Raw genomic sequence first — 18,146 nt, 5'->3', positions numbered from 1 at the left:
CATCAGCTCATTAGATAATGATTTAAGACTTTACTTGATAATTTTAGTTTATTTAATTCTGGTGTTCTACCCAGAAACCCGGAAGGTTTTCCATTTTTCCAGTGCACAGATTCTTTGCTTGTACATTGTTATGAACTCCTTATTAAGGTCGCCAGTAACATATGTTACAAATACTACTGACCTTGTCTTGCAAGGACGTTATAGATTTGTCAAGTTGCACAACTCAGGATAACACAATAATAAAGTTATGGGATTGAATTAAAGACCAGCATTACATTAAATCTACTTATAATGAAAGAATTCAAGTGTACAAAGATAGGCACATAAATCAAGCATGAAACATTACGTTAACACTGAACATAAGTCAATATTCCAGATAAGATTTCAAGCCAGGAGATCTCTTTCTTGTGATACTTAGTTACACTTGACGTGACACAATGAACTTCATCGTTACACTTATCTAAACCTCATGTAACACAGTAAACACTTAGCTAAATCTGATGTAATGCATTAAACACTTAGCTAAATCTGATGTAACACAGTAAACACTTTAGCACAACACTCGGGTAACGGGCTTATAGCAGTAATGGCTTTATAGCACAGCACTCGGGTAACGGGCTTACAGCAGTAACGGCTTATAGCACAGCAGGACTTACAGGCTTACAGCAGGGGACACCACCCACCTCGCTGGGCTTCAGAGAAAGGAATCAGATCTCAGCGGGAGTAGTGGGTACAAGAAGACAAGCGTTCACCCTTGCTGCTATAAACCTTACATTTTGATTGGCTATAGAAATATAGGAGCAATTCTCATTGGTTGGAGGGTCCCAGAGTCTCGGCGGTCACACTCTCATAAAATGCTGGGTGGACAGAAACTCCGAGCCAGCGTCAAGCATCACTCCTCGCCCTGATAAGAAATAGATACAAACACACACGTGATCGTAACACCCCCCTCCTTAAAGGAGAAAATTCCTAGAAGAGGAATTTTCTCACGTTAAGAGTGGGATAAACAATCAGCTAACACATTATGTGCACCAGCAATATGGTGAATATCTAAATTATACTCTTGAAGGAACAAGGCCCACCTAGTTAACCTTTGATTCTTATCTCGGAACTTATTAACATATTTCAAGGGGTGGTGATCAGTATACACCTTGATGACATTGCCTGAAGGACACAAGTAAACATGAAAATGATGCAATGCTAATATTAAAGACAAAAGTTCCTTCTCAATGGTAGAATAATTCCTTTGGGCTTGATTGAATTTCTTACTAAAATAACTTACAGGGTGCTCAACATGGTTCTCGTCCTCCTGCAAGAGGACAGCACTGGCTCCCACATTGCTGGCGTCAACAGCTAACTTGAAAGGTTGATCAAAATCAGGCGCCTGCAAAATAAGACTATTACAAAGTATGGATTTTAATTGATGAAAGGCTATGTCACACTGCTCATTCCAAACATATTTAACATCTTTCTTCAATAAATCTGTCAGAGGGGTTGCGACTGTTGCAAAATTTACAATGAACATCCTATAGTACCCAACCATACCCATAAAACGTCTCAGTTCTCTTCGAGATCGGGGGGCACTCATCTGGGATAAAGACTGGACCTTTACAGTCGATGGGGCTAGCTCACCTTGACCGATCACATAACCCAAATATTGCACCTTGGCCTTCACAAACTCGCATTTGTTCCAATTGAGAACAAGGTTAGCTTTATTCAAGGCCGTCAGAACGTTGTCAAGTCTCTGTAGATGTTCGTCCCAACTCTGTATATCACAATATCATCCAGGTAGACGACACAACCAGGCAGGTCTCTGATGAGGATGTCCATAAGTCGTTGAAATGTAGCAGGGGCATTCTTCATGCCAAAAGGCATCACTTTACACTTATAAGTTTGTCCTAGCGCTACAAAGGTGCTAATATCTTGTGCTCTCTCCGTCAATCTAATCTGCCAGTACCCTTTCCTGAGGTATAGTTTTGACAGGAAGCGAGCATTGCCGACGCGATCTATGCAATCTTCCACTCGCGGCAGGGGGTAACTGTCAGTTCTTGTTACCTCATTAACCCGGCGGTAGTCAATACAGAACCGATGGGTCCCATCGGACTTGGATACGAGAGTAACAGGGGAGCTCCACTCTGACTGACATGGCTCAATCAGGTCGTGCTCAAGCATATAGTTCACCTCAGTGTGAAGGATGGCCTCTCGTTGTGGGCTCACCCGGTACGGAGCCAATTTAACCGGTCGGGCTGCTTCCACGTCCACATTATGGGTTGCGAGTGAGGTCTGTCCAGGTGTGTTTCGGAAAACCTCCGGGTGTTTTGACAACAAGGCGGACATTTGCACACGTTGATCTTCCGATAGATGCGAAATTTTGGTCTCCCACTTCCCGTTCGCGCCTTCATCCGGTTCCCAGGCTTCCGAGGCGCTCGCAGCTATGTCGTCGACTTCGTCACACACGGCTACCGCTGGACGTTGGATGATGCAGACTGGCACCTTCGGTTCCAAGGAGGGAGGATCACGACTGAAATATGGCTTAAGCATGTTGATGTGGCATAATCTCCAACCTCTGCGCCTATCGGGGGTAGAGACAAGGTAATTTGAGTCTCCTACACTCCGGATAATGGTGTAGGGGTCCTGTAACCGGGCAGCCAAGGGTTGACCTGGTTGCAGTAGTAGGAGCAACACCTTGTCGCCCACCTCAAACCTTCTTGAACGAGATCATTTGTCATACCATCTCTTCATTCGTGCTTGGGTCTCTGTTAAATTCTGCTGAGCGGTTTCCCAGCGCCTTTGTAGTTTCTCCTTGAACTCGCTGACAGAGTCCAACAGGCCGACACTCTCGTTCGAGTTGAGCCACACGTCTTCCAGTAACTTAAGAGGCCCTCGGACCTCGTGGGCAAACATCAGCTCAAAGGGGGAGAAACCTAGAGATTCATTAGGCACTTCTCTCGTGGCAAAGAGAAGAAATGGGAGTCCCTTATCCCAGTCCTTAGTGTTGTCAGCACAATACTTCTTTATTATGGACTTCAGGGTGGAATGGTAACATTCCAGTGCTCCCTGGCTCTGAGAGTGGTAAGCAGTGGAGGTAATCTTACCGATACCCAGCTCCCTCAGGGTTTGTCGAAAAGTCCTGGACATGAAATTGGATCCCTGATCAGATTGCACCTCTTTAGGAAGTCCAAATTTTGTGAAGAAGCTAAGCAGCTCCTGGACAACAGTCTTGGCATTCATGCTTCTCAACGGTATTGCTTCGGGATATCTCGTGGCCATATCAATAATACTTAAAATGTAAAAGTGGCCAAAGGAGGTTCTTGGCAATGGGCCCACAGTGTCAACTATGACTCGATCAAACGGAGCTTCAAATGGGGGAATAGGAACTAAGGGGGCAGCCTTAAGCTTCTGATTAGGCTTTCCCATCACTTGACATGTATGACATGTCTTTACGTACTGAGCGACATCCCGGCGGACACCAGGCCAATATACATTCCGCCACACACGGTCCAGGGTCTTCCTTCCCCCTAAATGACCAGCGAAATTTGAGTCATGCACCAGCTTCAAAATCTCCCTCCTGTAGGGACGCGGCACTAACACCTGGTGAACTGCCTGCCACTCCTCGTCTTCCCCATTACATGACACTGGACACCACCTCCTCATTAACTACCCATCCCGGAGGTAATAACCATCATCCGATGCCTCAGTAGACTCAAACAATTCCTTAAACTCGGGTTCGGCTCTCTGTAATCTCTTCAGATTCTGACGAGACAAATTATCAGTCTCACCCGTCGATGCGGGTTCAGTGCCTAACTCAGCCAAGAAGGTATCAGTGAGCTCCACCTCACTCTCGTGCAGTGACTGTAGTTTTCCCGCCTCACACTCTGTCTCCTGGGGCTTGCAACTTGCTTTCTTAGCGGACATGGACCGGGTAACTGTGTATACGGGGAATAGGTCTGGTACCTCTTCCTCAAGCTGCACTGCCTCCGTGGACTCCACCAGGCCCATAGGCAACACCGGCATTGGGTTCATCTTCCCACCCGCTAGGTCATTGCCTAACGCAAAGTCCACACCTGAGACAGGTAACCTATCCACAACCCCTATGAGAGCATGGCCCGTGAAGGGATCTGTTTCTACCCTCACATCGACTAGTGGAGCTTCCTTGGGACCCGACAGTCCATCTAGCAAGACTCAGTCTCCAAACTCTCCTCGCGGCACCAAGCTATCCACCATTAGGGACTGTAGCACACCAGAATCCCGTAATACGGTCACTTTTCGTCGTACACCACACCTACTAACATAGCCCTCAGACAGGAACGCATTGTAGTTCCCACAGAACGGATCCTTAATTACAGATTGATTAATACTCTTGCAACCTTCTCTTTTTCCTAAGAGCAGGGACAGCCTCACCTTCTTTACTAAGTGGCCCTAAAGTTGAGACGAGATGCTCCGATCCACTCTTGGTAGAATCTCTGGATTCCTTCACTCGAGCCCAGCAATCCCTCACCTGGTGCCCAGCCTTGCCACAGTGAGAGCAAAACTTTACTTTCTGGGAGTATTTCCCCTGACTTTTATGAGTTACCGGCAAGGTAGCAGATTCAGGTGGGATTACATGACCATTGGTCCTCTCTCTGCCGTCGTAGCCCTTTGAATGCCTGCCCGCGTCAAGTTTGACATCTAACATGTACTCATCTGCTAGTTTCCCAGCCTCCTCAAAATCCTTCGCTGATTTAGTTATTACGTACTGCCATACATCACGGGGTAGACCGTCTTTACATTCCTCGAACACAAATAGTTTCAGGACTGATTCAGCATCGATATAAGCTCCTGCGGAGTGAATCCACTGCGCGCCTAACTTGTACTTCTCACAAAAGTGATCTAGGTAGGTTTGATCAGGGCGCTTATGCTTAGCTCGAAATCTGAGTCGGTTTGCTTCCAGGCTTAAATGATAAGAATTTATCACTGCCTGCTTAACGACCTCATAATCACCACACTGGTCATCGTTAAACGCAGTGTATGTGGATTCAGCTTTGCCAAAAAGGAGGGGCCGCAAAACTGTCACCCAGGCTGACTTCGGCCAAGAGCAGTCACGGGCAGTCTGTTCAAATTTAAGGAAAAAGGAAGCCACATTATCTTCATCGAACTTAGGTACGAGATGTAAGTCTCCCAACCGAGACGACACTGGTCCTAATGGTGAAGCGTTAAGTCTAAGTTTTTCACGTTCGAGAGCTAACCGAGCTTGTTCAGCCTGGAACCTAGCTTGTTCAGTCTGCTCCTTCTGTACTTGCACTTGTGCTTGTTGTGCTTGTGCATTGATCTTAGCTATCTCTAGTTGAATTCGCCAGTATTCGGGATCAACATTAACATCACCATGGATATTGGGAGGGATCAAGGCTTCGGCCGACGTCACTGATGGAGCGGTATTATCGACACTAATTTCAACATCAGGCGCAGCATCTACTATCTGTTCACTAGCAAAATGATTTATGACTAAGGTCTCCAACTGTACTTTACTAGCTTTCCAGTCATAATTCAATTTTAACCTATTTGCAGTAAGCTTCAACTCATGCTTTGTTAAAGATTTGATGTCCTCGTGAGAGGGCTCAGATCGACAGAACTGGTCAACGTCAGCGTTGCTGGTCAACGGCATGATTAACGAAAAGGAAAGAGATTCCATTAAGGCAAGAAATATCCTGGCAAGGTCGCCAATTCATATGTTACGAACTCAATATTTATTAAGGTCGCCAGTAACATATGTTACAAATACTACTGACCTTGTCTTGCAAGGATGTTACAGATTTGTCAAGTTGCACAACTCAGGATAACACAATAATAAAGTTATGGGATTGAATTAAAGACCAGCATTACATTAAATCTACTTATAAAGAAAGAATTCAAGTGTACAAAGATAGGCACATGAATCAAGCATGAAACATTACGTTAACACTGAACATAGGTCAGTATTCTAGATAAGATTTCAAGCCAGGAGATCTCTTTCTTGTGACACTTAGTTACGCTTGATGTGACACAATGAACTTCATCGTTACACTTATCTAAACCTCATGTAACACAGTAAACACTTAGCTAAATCTGATGTAACGCAGTAAACACTTTGCTAAATCTGATGTAACACAGTAAACACTTATAGCACAACACTCGGGTAATGGGCTTACAGCAGTAACGGCTTTATAGCACAGCACTCGGGTAACGGGCTTACAGCAGTAACGGCTTATAGCACAGCAGGGCTTACAGGCTTACAGGCTTACAGCAGGGGACACCACCCACCTCGCTGGGCTTCAGAGAAAGGAATCAGATCTCAGCGGGGGTAGTGGGTACAAGAAGACAAGCATTCACCCTTGCTGCTATAAACCTTACATTTTGATTGGCTATAGAAATATAGGAGCAATTCTCATTGGTTGGAGGGTCCCAGAGTCTTGGCGCAGTCACACTCTCGTAAAATGCTGGGTGGACAGAAACTCCGAGCCAGTGTCAAGCATCACTCCTCGCCCTGATAAGAAATAGATACAAATACATGTGTTCGTAACATGATGTAAGTTAATAGAATGCCAGACGGTGAAATATATTTTATTGTTATTTTCATGATGAATGAGACCCATAGACTTAGCCATAGCTGTGAGTTTCATCTCATATACATGTCTGAAGCATGTATAATTTCACTTTTAAGTTGGTATGGTTACTTCTCGTATTCCCTTGCATGCCTATATTATTCTTGTCAAACATATTGAAATGACTCCATATACTTTACAGGCTGATGTCAAGGTGACACAAGAAAGTGCAGTTAGTTATCATGCTCAATTTTCTAAACCTTTTTTTACACCTTAAATGGCGAAGGTGAAATTGGTTACTGTAATGAAATATTTAGCAGACTGTTGCAGCTTGAGGTGGAAACTAAGATATGGTGTCACATTGAAAACATGCTTAAACTTTTAGTAGCAATCACCTGGTTGTCATAGAAATTGTGTGCAGTCCTATATCTCTATTGGTGGAAGTAAATTCTGACTGTAAGTGGTGACACTGAAGTGAGAAGGCACCTTTGATTAGGCTGTATCATTCTCAGTGTACAGTAAAGAGTGTAGCATCATCAAAGATCTTTTTGCATCAGAGGAGTCCTCATGGATCTTAGTTTCTAAACTGCAGGAGTTCTATGAAAGGAGTCCTAGGGTTGCCTGATAATAAGAGCACTTTGAATGAATTGATGTGACATTTGTCAATATCTTACAGGGTAAAGATCTTCTCAATGAGTTTGGTGGTCTCCACAAATTTATGCAATGGGATCGAGCCATTCTCACTGATTCTGGTGGCTTTCAAATGGTGTCACTCTTGGATTTGGCTGAAATTACTGAAGAAGGTGTCAAGTTCAAATCCCCATATGATGGTAAGTCTTTTTCACTTACTGTTAGAGTTGTGCAACTCTGAGAGGAGAGCGTAGGCTTGCTCACAGGGGGTTAAAACACAGTTTTACTTTTTAAAGGAGGTGCATTTCCATGAAGATTCACCCTCCAGTTTCCATCATGCAACATTTAAGGCTAGCAGATGCTTGTTCACAGCTCTCAACAACCATATACTGTAGTATGAACTGTCAAACAGAAAACAAGGTACTTAATCTTTACGGTGCCCAAGGAATACCACATTTAGAAGTGACTCCTCAGTTCTGGTCAGTTTGCTCTATTAGAGATAAAAAAAAAGATTGAATGCAAAGAAGAGCAACAAAATTAACTCCACAAAAAGAAAGACTCGATCTGTAGTTACTATACAGTATCTAAAAATTCAGTCTCTGTATGGATATAAACTGCAAATATTGGTACCATGGTTGTTTGATTTGTTTATGGATGGGATGGGGAGGGAGTTAGAGGGTTGAGTCTTGGAGAGAGAGGGGCGAGTGTGCAGTCTGTAGGGGATGAAAGGGCCTGGGAAGTGAGTCAGTTGTTTCACGCTGATGATATATCCCTGGTGACAGATTCAGGTGAGAAGCTGCAGAAGTTGATGACTGAGTGTGAAGGAGTGTGTGAAAGGAAGAAGTTTAGAATAAATGTTATGTTAAAGAAGTCCCAACAAGATAACATGGATGTGAGGCATGGGCAGTAGATAGTGGTGTGTGGAGGAGAGAGTGGATGCATTGGAAATTAAATGGTTAAGGACAATAATTGGTGTGAAGTTGTTTGATTGAGTAAATAATGAAAGGACTAGAGATATCACTGATCATAAAATGTGTGTGGTTTACAGAGCTGAAGAGGTTACGGTGAAATGGTTTGGACATATGGAAAGATGAGTGAGGAAAGGTTGAGAAAGAGGATGAATGTGTTAGAAGTGGAGGGAAGGAGAACGGGGAGACCAAATTGAAGGTGGAAGGATGGAGTGAAAACGATTTTGAGTGATCAAGGCCTGAACATGAAGGAGGGTGAAAGACATGCACAGGATAGAGTGAATTGTAATGATTTGGTATACAGGTGCCGACGCGTTGTCAGTGGACTGCACCATGGCAGGGTACACCAAGGAAAGGTCTGAGGAGCTTGGTTGTGAATAGGGAGCTGTGGTTTCAGTACATTACACTTGACAGCTAGAGAATGGATGTGAGTAGATGGGGCCTTTCTTGCTAGTGTAGGAAATATAATTAAGAATTCTTACAGTTGTTTTCAGAATATTCAGTTGGGATCGAAACTAAGCAAATAGAAGCCATCATAAAAATCACTAAATTACCTTTTATTGTGGGTTTATGAGAATGAACCTATTTCAGAAGCAGATATCTTTATGTAGGTTGGTGTGGGAAGGAGTGAAAGGCAGACATTTCCATTAAAGAGGTAAACATTAATCATGTTATGAAGTAATTTGAGAGATCTTATTCCACAGGATCAGAGTGTATGCTAACACCAGAGGAAAGTATTAAAATTCAGAATGCAATCGGAGGAGACATCATGATGCAGCTAGATGATGTGGTGGATGTTAAGGAGAAGGAATATGAACGGTTCAAGACAGCAACTTACAGGTATGATATGATCATGCCATTCATATACCTAAAAATGAAAACTGGATAAGAAGAGACATCATACAATTTACCTATTAAGCTTAGAAAGGCAAAATTTTACTGTCCTTTAAAATAATTTTTTTATATATTTTTTTTTATTATACTTTGTCGCTGTCTCCCGCGTTTGCGAGGTAGCGCAAGGAAACAGACGAAAGAAATGGCCCAACCCACCCCCCCCCATACACATGTATATACATAAGTCCACACATGCAAATATACATACCTACACAACTTTCCATGGTTTACCCCAGACGCTTCACATGCCTTGATTCAATCCACTGACAGCACGTCAACCCCGGTATACCACATCGCTCCAATTCACTCTATTCCTTGCCCTCCTTTCACCCTCCTGCATGTTCAGGCCCCGATCATACAAAATCTTTTTCACTCCATCTTTCCACCTCCAATTTGGTCTCCCTCTTCTCCTCGTTCCCTCCACCTCCGACACATATATCCTCTTGGTCAATCTTTCCTCACTCATTCTCTCCATGTGCCCAAACCACTTCAAAACACCCTCTTCTGCTCTCTCAACCACGCTCTTTTTATTTCCACACATCTCTCTTACCCTTACGTTACTCACTCGATCAAACCACCTCACACCACACATTGTCCTCAAACATCTCATTTCCAGCACATCCATCCTCCTGCGCACAACTCTATCCATAGCCCACGCCTCGCAACCATACAACATTGTTGGAACCACTATTCCTTCAAACATACCCATTTTTGCTTTCCGAGATAATGTTCTCGACTTCCAAACATTCTTCAAGGCCCCCAGAATTTTCGCCCCCTCCCCCACCCAATGATCCACTTCCGCTTCCATGGTTCCATCCGCTGCCAGATCCACTCCCAGATATCTAAAACACTTCACTTCCTCCAGTTTTTCTCCATTCAAACTCACCTCCCAATTTACTTGACCCTCAACCCTACTGTACTTAATAACCTTGCTCTTATTCACATTTACTCTTAACTTTCTTCTTCCACACACTTTACCAAACTCAGTCACCAGCTTCTGCAGTTTCTCACATGAATCAGCCACCAGCGCTGTATCATCAGCGAACAACAACTGACTCACTTCCCAAGCTCTCTCATCCCGAACAGACTTCATACTTGCCCCTCTTTCCAAAACTCTTGCATTTACCTCCCTAACAACCCCATCCATAAACAAATTAAACAACCATGGAGACATCACACACCCCTGCCGCAAACCTACATTCACTGAGAACCAATCACTTTCCTCTCTTCCTACACGTACACATGCCTTACATCCTCGATGAAAACTTTTCACTGCTTCTAACAACTTTCCTCCCACACCATATATTCTTAATACCTTCCACAGAGCATCTCTATCAACTCTATCATATGCCTTCTCCAGATCCATAAATGCTACATACAAATCCATTTGCTTTTCTAAGTATTTCTCACATACATTCTTCAAAGCAAACTCCTGATCCACACATCCTCTACCACTTCTGAAACCACACTGCTCTTCCCCAATCTGATGCTCTGTACATGCCTTCACCTTCTCAATCAATACCCTCCCATATAATTTACCAGGAATACTCAACAAACTTATACCTCTGTAATTTGAGCACTCACTCTTATCCCCTTTGCCTTTGTACAATGGCACTATGCACGCATTCCGCCAATCCTCAGGCACCTCACCATGAGTCATACATACATTAGATAACCTTACCAACCAGTCAACAATACAGTCACCCCCTTTTTTAATAAATTCCACTGCAATACCATCCAAACCTGCTGCCTTGCCGGCTTTCATCTTCCGCAAAGCTTTCACTACCTCTTCTCTGTTTACCAAATCATTTTCCCTAACCCTCTCACTTTGCACACCACCTCGACCAAAACACCCTATATCTGCCACTCTATCATCAAACACATTCAACAAACCTTCAAAATACTCACTCCATCTCCTTCTCACATCACCACTAATTTTGTTTTATAGTAATCCATGTTCTGTTTGATATCCCCTTGTTTGTCCATTAAACTCATATCTTCATTGTTGAATTTAAACTGTAGTAACCCATAAAATCAGTTTGACAGCTGGCTGTCTGAAGCCAAACTGCTTGAAAAATTGGCTTCCCCAGCCTAAAGCCTGTGGTTACCAATTTATGCATTTTGAAATATGAAAAAAGGCCACATGAGAATAATAGAAAGGATAGTGTCTGCCTAGAGTGTGGGGCATCGAAGTGAACAACACTACAAACCACAAAATAAGGAAGTTTAGCATACGTGCAACCTCTGTCTGATGGCTGGTGAACTGTTGGCCGTGGGAAATGCTGGAGAGTGATTGGAATACAGTTTATGAGACATTTTAACATTTCTTGGGAATTCTGTATTTGATGGTGCCCCAGGTGGATAGTGAGCAGAGTTTTTGGTTCATTATTCTTTTGCAGGTAATCTATATCATGCATTTATATTATTCTTAAAGGTCTTGGGGGGAGAAGAGGAGGTATGCAGTATGCTATGGGTGAATGGATGGTGCCTGGGAGGTCAGTCAGTTGTTTGCTGATGATACAGTCCTGGTTGCAGATATGACTGAGAAACTGTAGAAGTTGGTGTCAAGGTTTGGGAGAGTGTGTGAAAGGAGAAATTAAGGAAAGAGTAAATGTGAATAAAAGCAATGTATTTAGAGTTAGCAGTGAAAAGATATAGGGTATTCGGAGTGTGATTTTGAACAAAGAGAGCTTATTTTTCCTTAGATACCTGGAAATGGATATGGCAACATATGGAACCATAGGAAGTGACATGAGCCACAGGATGGTTGAGGGGAAAGGCCTTAGGTACATTGAGGAATATATGGAAACAGAGGTCACTGTATGTTTCATAGTATATGAGTCCAATCATTACTGTATGGATATGAGTGGTTCATAGGAAAAAATGTAAGTGCTAGATCAAATGTCTTGGACATAAAATATATGAGGACAGAAGTAATACGAGGAGGGTTGATAGAATAAGAAATTATAGGATAAGAGAGGTTTGGTAGCATGAGTGGATGTGTGAGAGAGCTGAAGAGGGTGTGCTGAAATGGTTTGGACATATATAAAGGATGACTAAGCGGGTTTACATGTCAAAAATGGAAGGAGCAAGGAATAGGGAGACACCAAGGAGGAAGTGGAAGGATGGAGTGAAAGATGCTTTGAAAACTCAGAGCCTAAACATGCAGGGGGATATGAAGCAGGCAAGGAATAGAGTGAACTGGAGTGATGTGGGTTACAGGGAATGACATGCTATCAGTAGGATGAACCAAGGCATAAAGTAGTTAGGGGGACCATGGAAAGGTCTGGAGGTCCTGAATTTGGATAGGGGCTCTTGGTTTTGGTGAATTATACATTACAGCTTTGAGAATGAATGAGGCCATTTCTTCATTTGTTCCTGGCACTACCTTGCTAAAGCACGAAATGGCAAACCTTTACATTTTGTTTTTATGGTGAATACATGTACTATCTTACCATATATTTTTAGACATTATCTGAAGCATTTGAATTCTACACTCAGATTCATGAATGCATTAAGTAAGAATTGGAGATGAAACATAGGTCTCTGATGAGTGATGATGTCTAAGAAATGTCTTTACGTTTTCAGAACCACACGTTGGCTAGATCGTTGCATGAAAGCTAATGAGAATCCTGAGAGACAGAGCTTGTTTCCTATCATCCAAGGTGGACTTTTTCCAGACCTGAGGAAGATCTCACTTGAACAGCTGATTGCTCGAGATGCTCCTGGTTATGCCATTGGAGGACTCAGGTAATGAAGGTTGTGATTAATGTGTATAATGAACTGATGTGGGAAATGGCAATCAATTTATTTATTTATTCTCTTATACTTAACCACTGTCTCCTGCGCTAGCAAAGTAATGCAAGATAACAGATGAGGAATGGCCCAACCCACCCACATACACATGTATATACATAAATGCCCACACAAGCACATATTCATACATATACATTTCAGTGATTTGGTAAACAGAGAAGAGGTAGTAAAAGCTTTGCGGAAGATAAAAGCCGGCAAGGCAGTAGGTTTTGATGGTATTGCAGTGGAATTTATTAAAAAAGGTGGTGACTGTATTGTTGACTAGTTGGTATTATTATTTGATGTATGTATGACTCATGGTGAGGTGCCTGAGGACTGGCAGAATGCTTGCATAGTGCCATTGTACAAAGGCAAAGGGGATAAAAGTGAATACTCAAATTACAGAGGTATAATTTTGTTGAGTATTCCTGGGAAATGATGTGGGAGGGTATTGATTGAGAGGGTGAAGGCATGTACAGAGCATCAGATTGGGGAAGAGCAGTGTGGTTTCAGAAGTGGTAGAGGATGCGTGGATCAGGTGTTTCCTTTGAAAAATGTATGTGACAAACACTTAGAAAAGCAAATGGATTTGTATGTAGCATTTATGGATCTGGAGAATGCATATGATAGAGTTGATAGAGATGCTCTGTGGAAGGTATTAAGAATATATGGTGTGGAAGGTAAGTGGTTAGAAGCAGTAAAAAGTTTTCATAGAGGATGTAAGGCATGTGTACATGTAGGAAGAGAGGAAAGTGATTGGTTCTCAGTGAATGTTGGTTTGCGGCAGGGGTACGTGATGTCTCCATGGTTGTTTAATTTGTTTATGGATGAGGTTGTTAGTGAGGTGAATGCAAGAGTTTTGGAAAGAGGGGCAAGTATGCAGTCTGTTGTGGATGAGAGAGCTTGGGAAGTGAGTCAGTTGTTGTTCGCTGATGATGCAACGCTGGTGGCTGATTTGGTTGAGAAACTGCAGAAGCTGGTGACTGAGTTTGGTAAAGTGTGTGAAAGAAGAAAGCTGAGATTAAATGTGAATAAGAGCAAGGTTATTAGGTACAGTAGGGTTGAGGGACAAGTCAGTTGGGAGGTAAGTTTGAATGGAGGAAACCTGGAGGAAGTGAAGTGTTTTATATATCCGGGAGTGGATTTGGCAGCGGATGGAACCATGCAAGTAGAAATGAGTCATAGGGTGGGGGAGGGGGCGAAAGTTCTGGGAGCGTTGAAGAATGTATGCAAGTCGAGAACATTATCTTGGAAAGCAAAAATGGGTATGTTTTAAGGAATAGTGGTTCCAACAATGTTAAATGGTTGTGAGGCGTGGGCTGTAGATAGAGTTGTGCGGAGGAGGGTGGATGTGCTGGAAATGAGATGTTTGAGGATAATATGTGGTGTGAGGAATAGAGTGAATTGGAACAATGTGGTATACTGGGGTCGACGTGCTGTCAATGGATTGAACCAGGGCATGTGAAGCATCTGGGGTAAACCATGGATAGGTCTGTGAGGCCTGGATGTGGAAAGGGAGCTGTGGTTTCGGTGCATTATACATGACAGCTAGAGACTGAGTGTGAACGAATGTGGCCTTGTTGTCTTTTCCTAGTGCTACCTCGCGCACATGCAGGGGAAGGGGGTTGTCATTTCATGTGTGGCGGGTTGGCGACGGGAATGAATAAGGGCAGACAGTATGAAGTATGTACATGTGTATATATGTATATGTCTGTGTGTGTATATATATATTTGTATTTATATATATATTTATTTTGCTTTGTCGCTGTCTCCCGCGTTTGCGAGGTAGCGCAAGGAAACATATATATGTATACATTGAGATGTATGGGTATGTATATGTGCTGTGTGTGGACGTGTATGTATATACATGTGTATGTGGGTGGGTTGGGCCATTCTTTCATCTGTTTCCTTGTGCTACCTCGCTAACGCGGGAGACAGTGACAAAGTATAATAAATATAACATTTCAACATATACAGAAATATACATATATATACACATGTACACATCCATACTTGCTGCCTTCATCCATTCCCGTCACCACCCTGCCACACATGAAATAGCATCCCCCCTCCCTCCAGCGATGCAGTGCCAGGAACAGACAAAAAAGGCCACATTAGTTCACACTCAGTCTCTAGCTGTCATGTATAATGCACTGAAACCATAGCTCCCATATCGCAACCAGGTCCTACAGGCCTTTCCATGGTTTACCCGACGCTTCACATGCCCTGGTCCAGTCCATTGACAGCACATCGACCCCGGTATACCACATTGTTCCAGTTCACACTATTCCTTGCACGCCTTTCACCCTCTTGTATGTTCAGGCCCCAATCACTCAAAATCTTTTGCACTATCCTTCCATCTCCAGTTTAGTCTCCCACTTTTCCTTCTTCCCACCACCTGTGACACATATATCCTCTTTGTCAATCTTTCCTCACTCATTCTCTCCTTGTGTCCAAACCATTTCAACACACCCTCTTCTGCTCTCTCAACCACACTCTTTTTATTACCACACATCTCTCTTACCCTTTCATTACTTACTCGATTAGACCATCTCACACCACATATTGTCCCCAGACATTTCATTTTCAACACATCCACCCTCTTCCACACCACCCTATGTATAGCCCATGCCTTGCAACCATGTAACATTGTTGGCCCCACTTTTCCTTCAAACATTCCCATTTTTGCTCTCTGAGATAACGTTCTCGCCTTCCATACATTCTTCAATGCTCCCAGAACCTTCACTTTCTCCCCGACCCTGTGACTCTCTTCCGCTTCCATGATTCCATCTGCTGCTAAGTCCTTTCCCAGATATCTAAGACACTTCACTTCCTCCAGTTTTTCTCCATTCAAACTTACCTCCCAATTAACTTGTCCCTGAACCCTACTGAACCTAATAACCTTGCTTGCTCTTGTTCACATTCACTCTAAACTTTCTTCTGTCTCATACTTTACCAAACTCGGTCTTCAACTTCTGCAGTTTCTCACCCGAATGAGCCACCAGCACTGTATTATCAGCAAACAGCAACTGACTCACTTCCCAAGCCATCTCATCCAGAACAGACCACATACTTGCCCCTCTCTCAAAAACTCTTGCATTCACCTCCCTAACCACCCCATCCTGAAACAAATTAAACCACCATGGAGACATCATGCACCCCTGCCGCAAACCAACATTCACTGGGAACCGATCACTTCCCTCTCTTCTTACTCATACACATGCCTTACATCCTTGGTAAAAACTTTTCACTGCTTCTAGAAACTTACCTCCCACACCATATACTATTAAAACCTTTCACAAAGCATCTCCATCCACCCTATCATATGCCTTCATCAGATCCATAAATGCTGCATACAAATCCATCTGTTTTTCTAAGTATTTCTCACATACATTCTTCACAGAAACACCTGATCCACATATCCTCTACCCCTTCTGTAACCACACTGCTCTTCCCCAATCTGATGCTTTGTACATGCCTTTACCCTCTCAGTATATAGTTTCCCAGGAATATATAATTTCCCGGTATATAATTTCCCAAGATAATGTTCCCGACTTCCAAACATTTTTCAATGCTTCCAGAACTTTCGCCCCCTCCCCCACCCTATGATTCACTTCCGCTTCCATGGTTCCATGCGCTGCCAAATCCACTCCCAGATATCTAAAACACTCCACTTCCTCCAGTTTTTCTCATTCAAACTTACCTCCCAATTGACTTGTCCCTCAACCCTACTGTACCTAATAACCTTGCTCTTATTCACATTTGCTTTCAGCTTTCTTCTTTCACACACTTTACCAAACTCAGTCACCAGCTTCTGCAGTTTCTCACCCGAATCAGCCACCAGCACTGTATCATCAGCAAACAACAACTGACTCACTTCCCAAGCTCTCTCATTCACAGCAGACTGCATACTTGCCACTCTTTCCAAAACTCTTTCATTCACCTCCCTAACAACCCCATCCATAAGCAAATTAAACAACCATGGAGACATCACGCACCCCTGCTGCAAACCAACATTCACTGAGAACCAATCACTTTCCTCTCTTCCTACTCGTACATATGTCTTACATCCTCGTTAAAAACTTTTCACTGCTTCTAACAACTTGCCTCCCACACCATATATTCTTAATACGTTCCACAGAGCATCTCTATCAACTCTATCATATGCCTTCTCCAGAGCCATAAATGCTACATACAAATCCATTTGCTTTTCTAAGCAAAAATGGGTATGTTTGAAGGAATAGTGGTTCCAACAATGTTATGTGGTTGCGAGGCGTGGGCTATAGATAGAGTTGTGCGCAGGAGGGTGGATGTGCTGGAAATGAGATGTTTGAGGACAGTATGTGGTGTGAGGTGGTTTGATCGAGTAAGTAATGAAAGGGTAAGAGAGATGTGTGGTAATAAAAAGAGTGTGGTTGAGAGAGCAGAAGAGGGTGTTTTGAAATGGTTTGGTCTCATGGAGAGAATGAGTGAGGAAAGATTGACGAAGAGGATGTATGTGTCAGAGGTGGAGGGAACGAGGGGAAGTGGGAGACCAAATTGAGGGTGGAAGGATGGAGTAAGAAAGATTTTGAGTGATCAGGGCCTGAACATGCAGGAGGATGAAAGGCGTGCAAGTAATAGAGTGAATTGGAACGATTTGGTATACCGGGGTCGACGTGCTGTCAATGGATTGAACCAGGGCGTGTGAAGTGTCTACGGTAAACCATGGAAAGTTGTGTGGGGCCTGGATGTGGAAAGGGAGCTGTGGTTTCGGTGCATTGTACATGACAGCTAGAGACTGAGTGTGAATGAATGTGGCCTTTGTTGTCTTTTCCTAGCACTACCTCGCGCACATGCATAGGGAGGGGGTTGTCATTTCATGTGTGGCGGGGTGGCAACGGGAATGAATAAGGGCAGACAGTATGAATTATGTACATGCGTATATATGTATATGTCTATGTATGTATATATATGTATATGTTGAGATGTCATTTCATATGTGGCGGGGTGGCAGCGGGAATGAATAAGGGCAGACAGTATGAATTATGTACATGTGTATATATGTATATGTCTATATATGTATATATATGTATATGTTGAGATGTATAGGTATGTATATGTGCGTGTGTGGATGTGTATGTATATACATGTGTATGTGGGTGGGTTGGGCCATTCTTTCGTCTGTTTCCTTGCGCAACCTCGCTAAGGTGGGAGACAGTGACAAAGTATAATAAAGAAAAAAGAAATAATAATTTCCCAGGAATACACAACAAACTTATGCCTCTGTAATTCGAACACTCACCTTTATCTCCTTTTCTTT

The 18,146-nt window shown here is 43.1% G+C and overlaps 1 protein-coding gene across 4 annotated transcripts in view; it reads left to right on the top strand.

Annotated features, from left to right (window-relative positions):
• The window catches only part of Tgt (tRNA-guanine transglycosylase), a 101,938-nt gene that overhangs the window by 44,606 nt on the left and 39,186 nt on the right, over nucleotides 1-18,146 (top strand). For all 4 annotated transcript variants that reach the window (XM_071661058.1, XM_071661055.1, XM_071661060.1 and 1 more), the window contains exons 4-6: nucleotides 7,234-7,387; nucleotides 8,860-8,995; nucleotides 12,638-12,799. In XM_071661058.1, the coding sequence (XP_071517159.1) occupies nucleotides 7,234-7,387; nucleotides 8,860-8,995; nucleotides 12,638-12,799 (452 nt within the window). The remainder of the gene's footprint in view (nucleotides 1-7,233; nucleotides 7,388-8,859; nucleotides 8,996-12,637; nucleotides 12,800-18,146) is intronic.

The sequence above is a fragment of the Panulirus ornatus genome, chromosome 73, assembly GCF_036320965.1.
Source record: "Panulirus ornatus isolate Po-2019 chromosome 73, ASM3632096v1, whole genome shotgun sequence".
Taxonomy (NCBI): Eukaryota; Metazoa; Arthropoda; class Malacostraca; order Decapoda; family Palinuridae; genus Panulirus; species Panulirus ornatus.
Note: the sequence above shows the minus strand (reverse complement) of the source record. Positions and strands in the feature narration are given on the sequence as shown.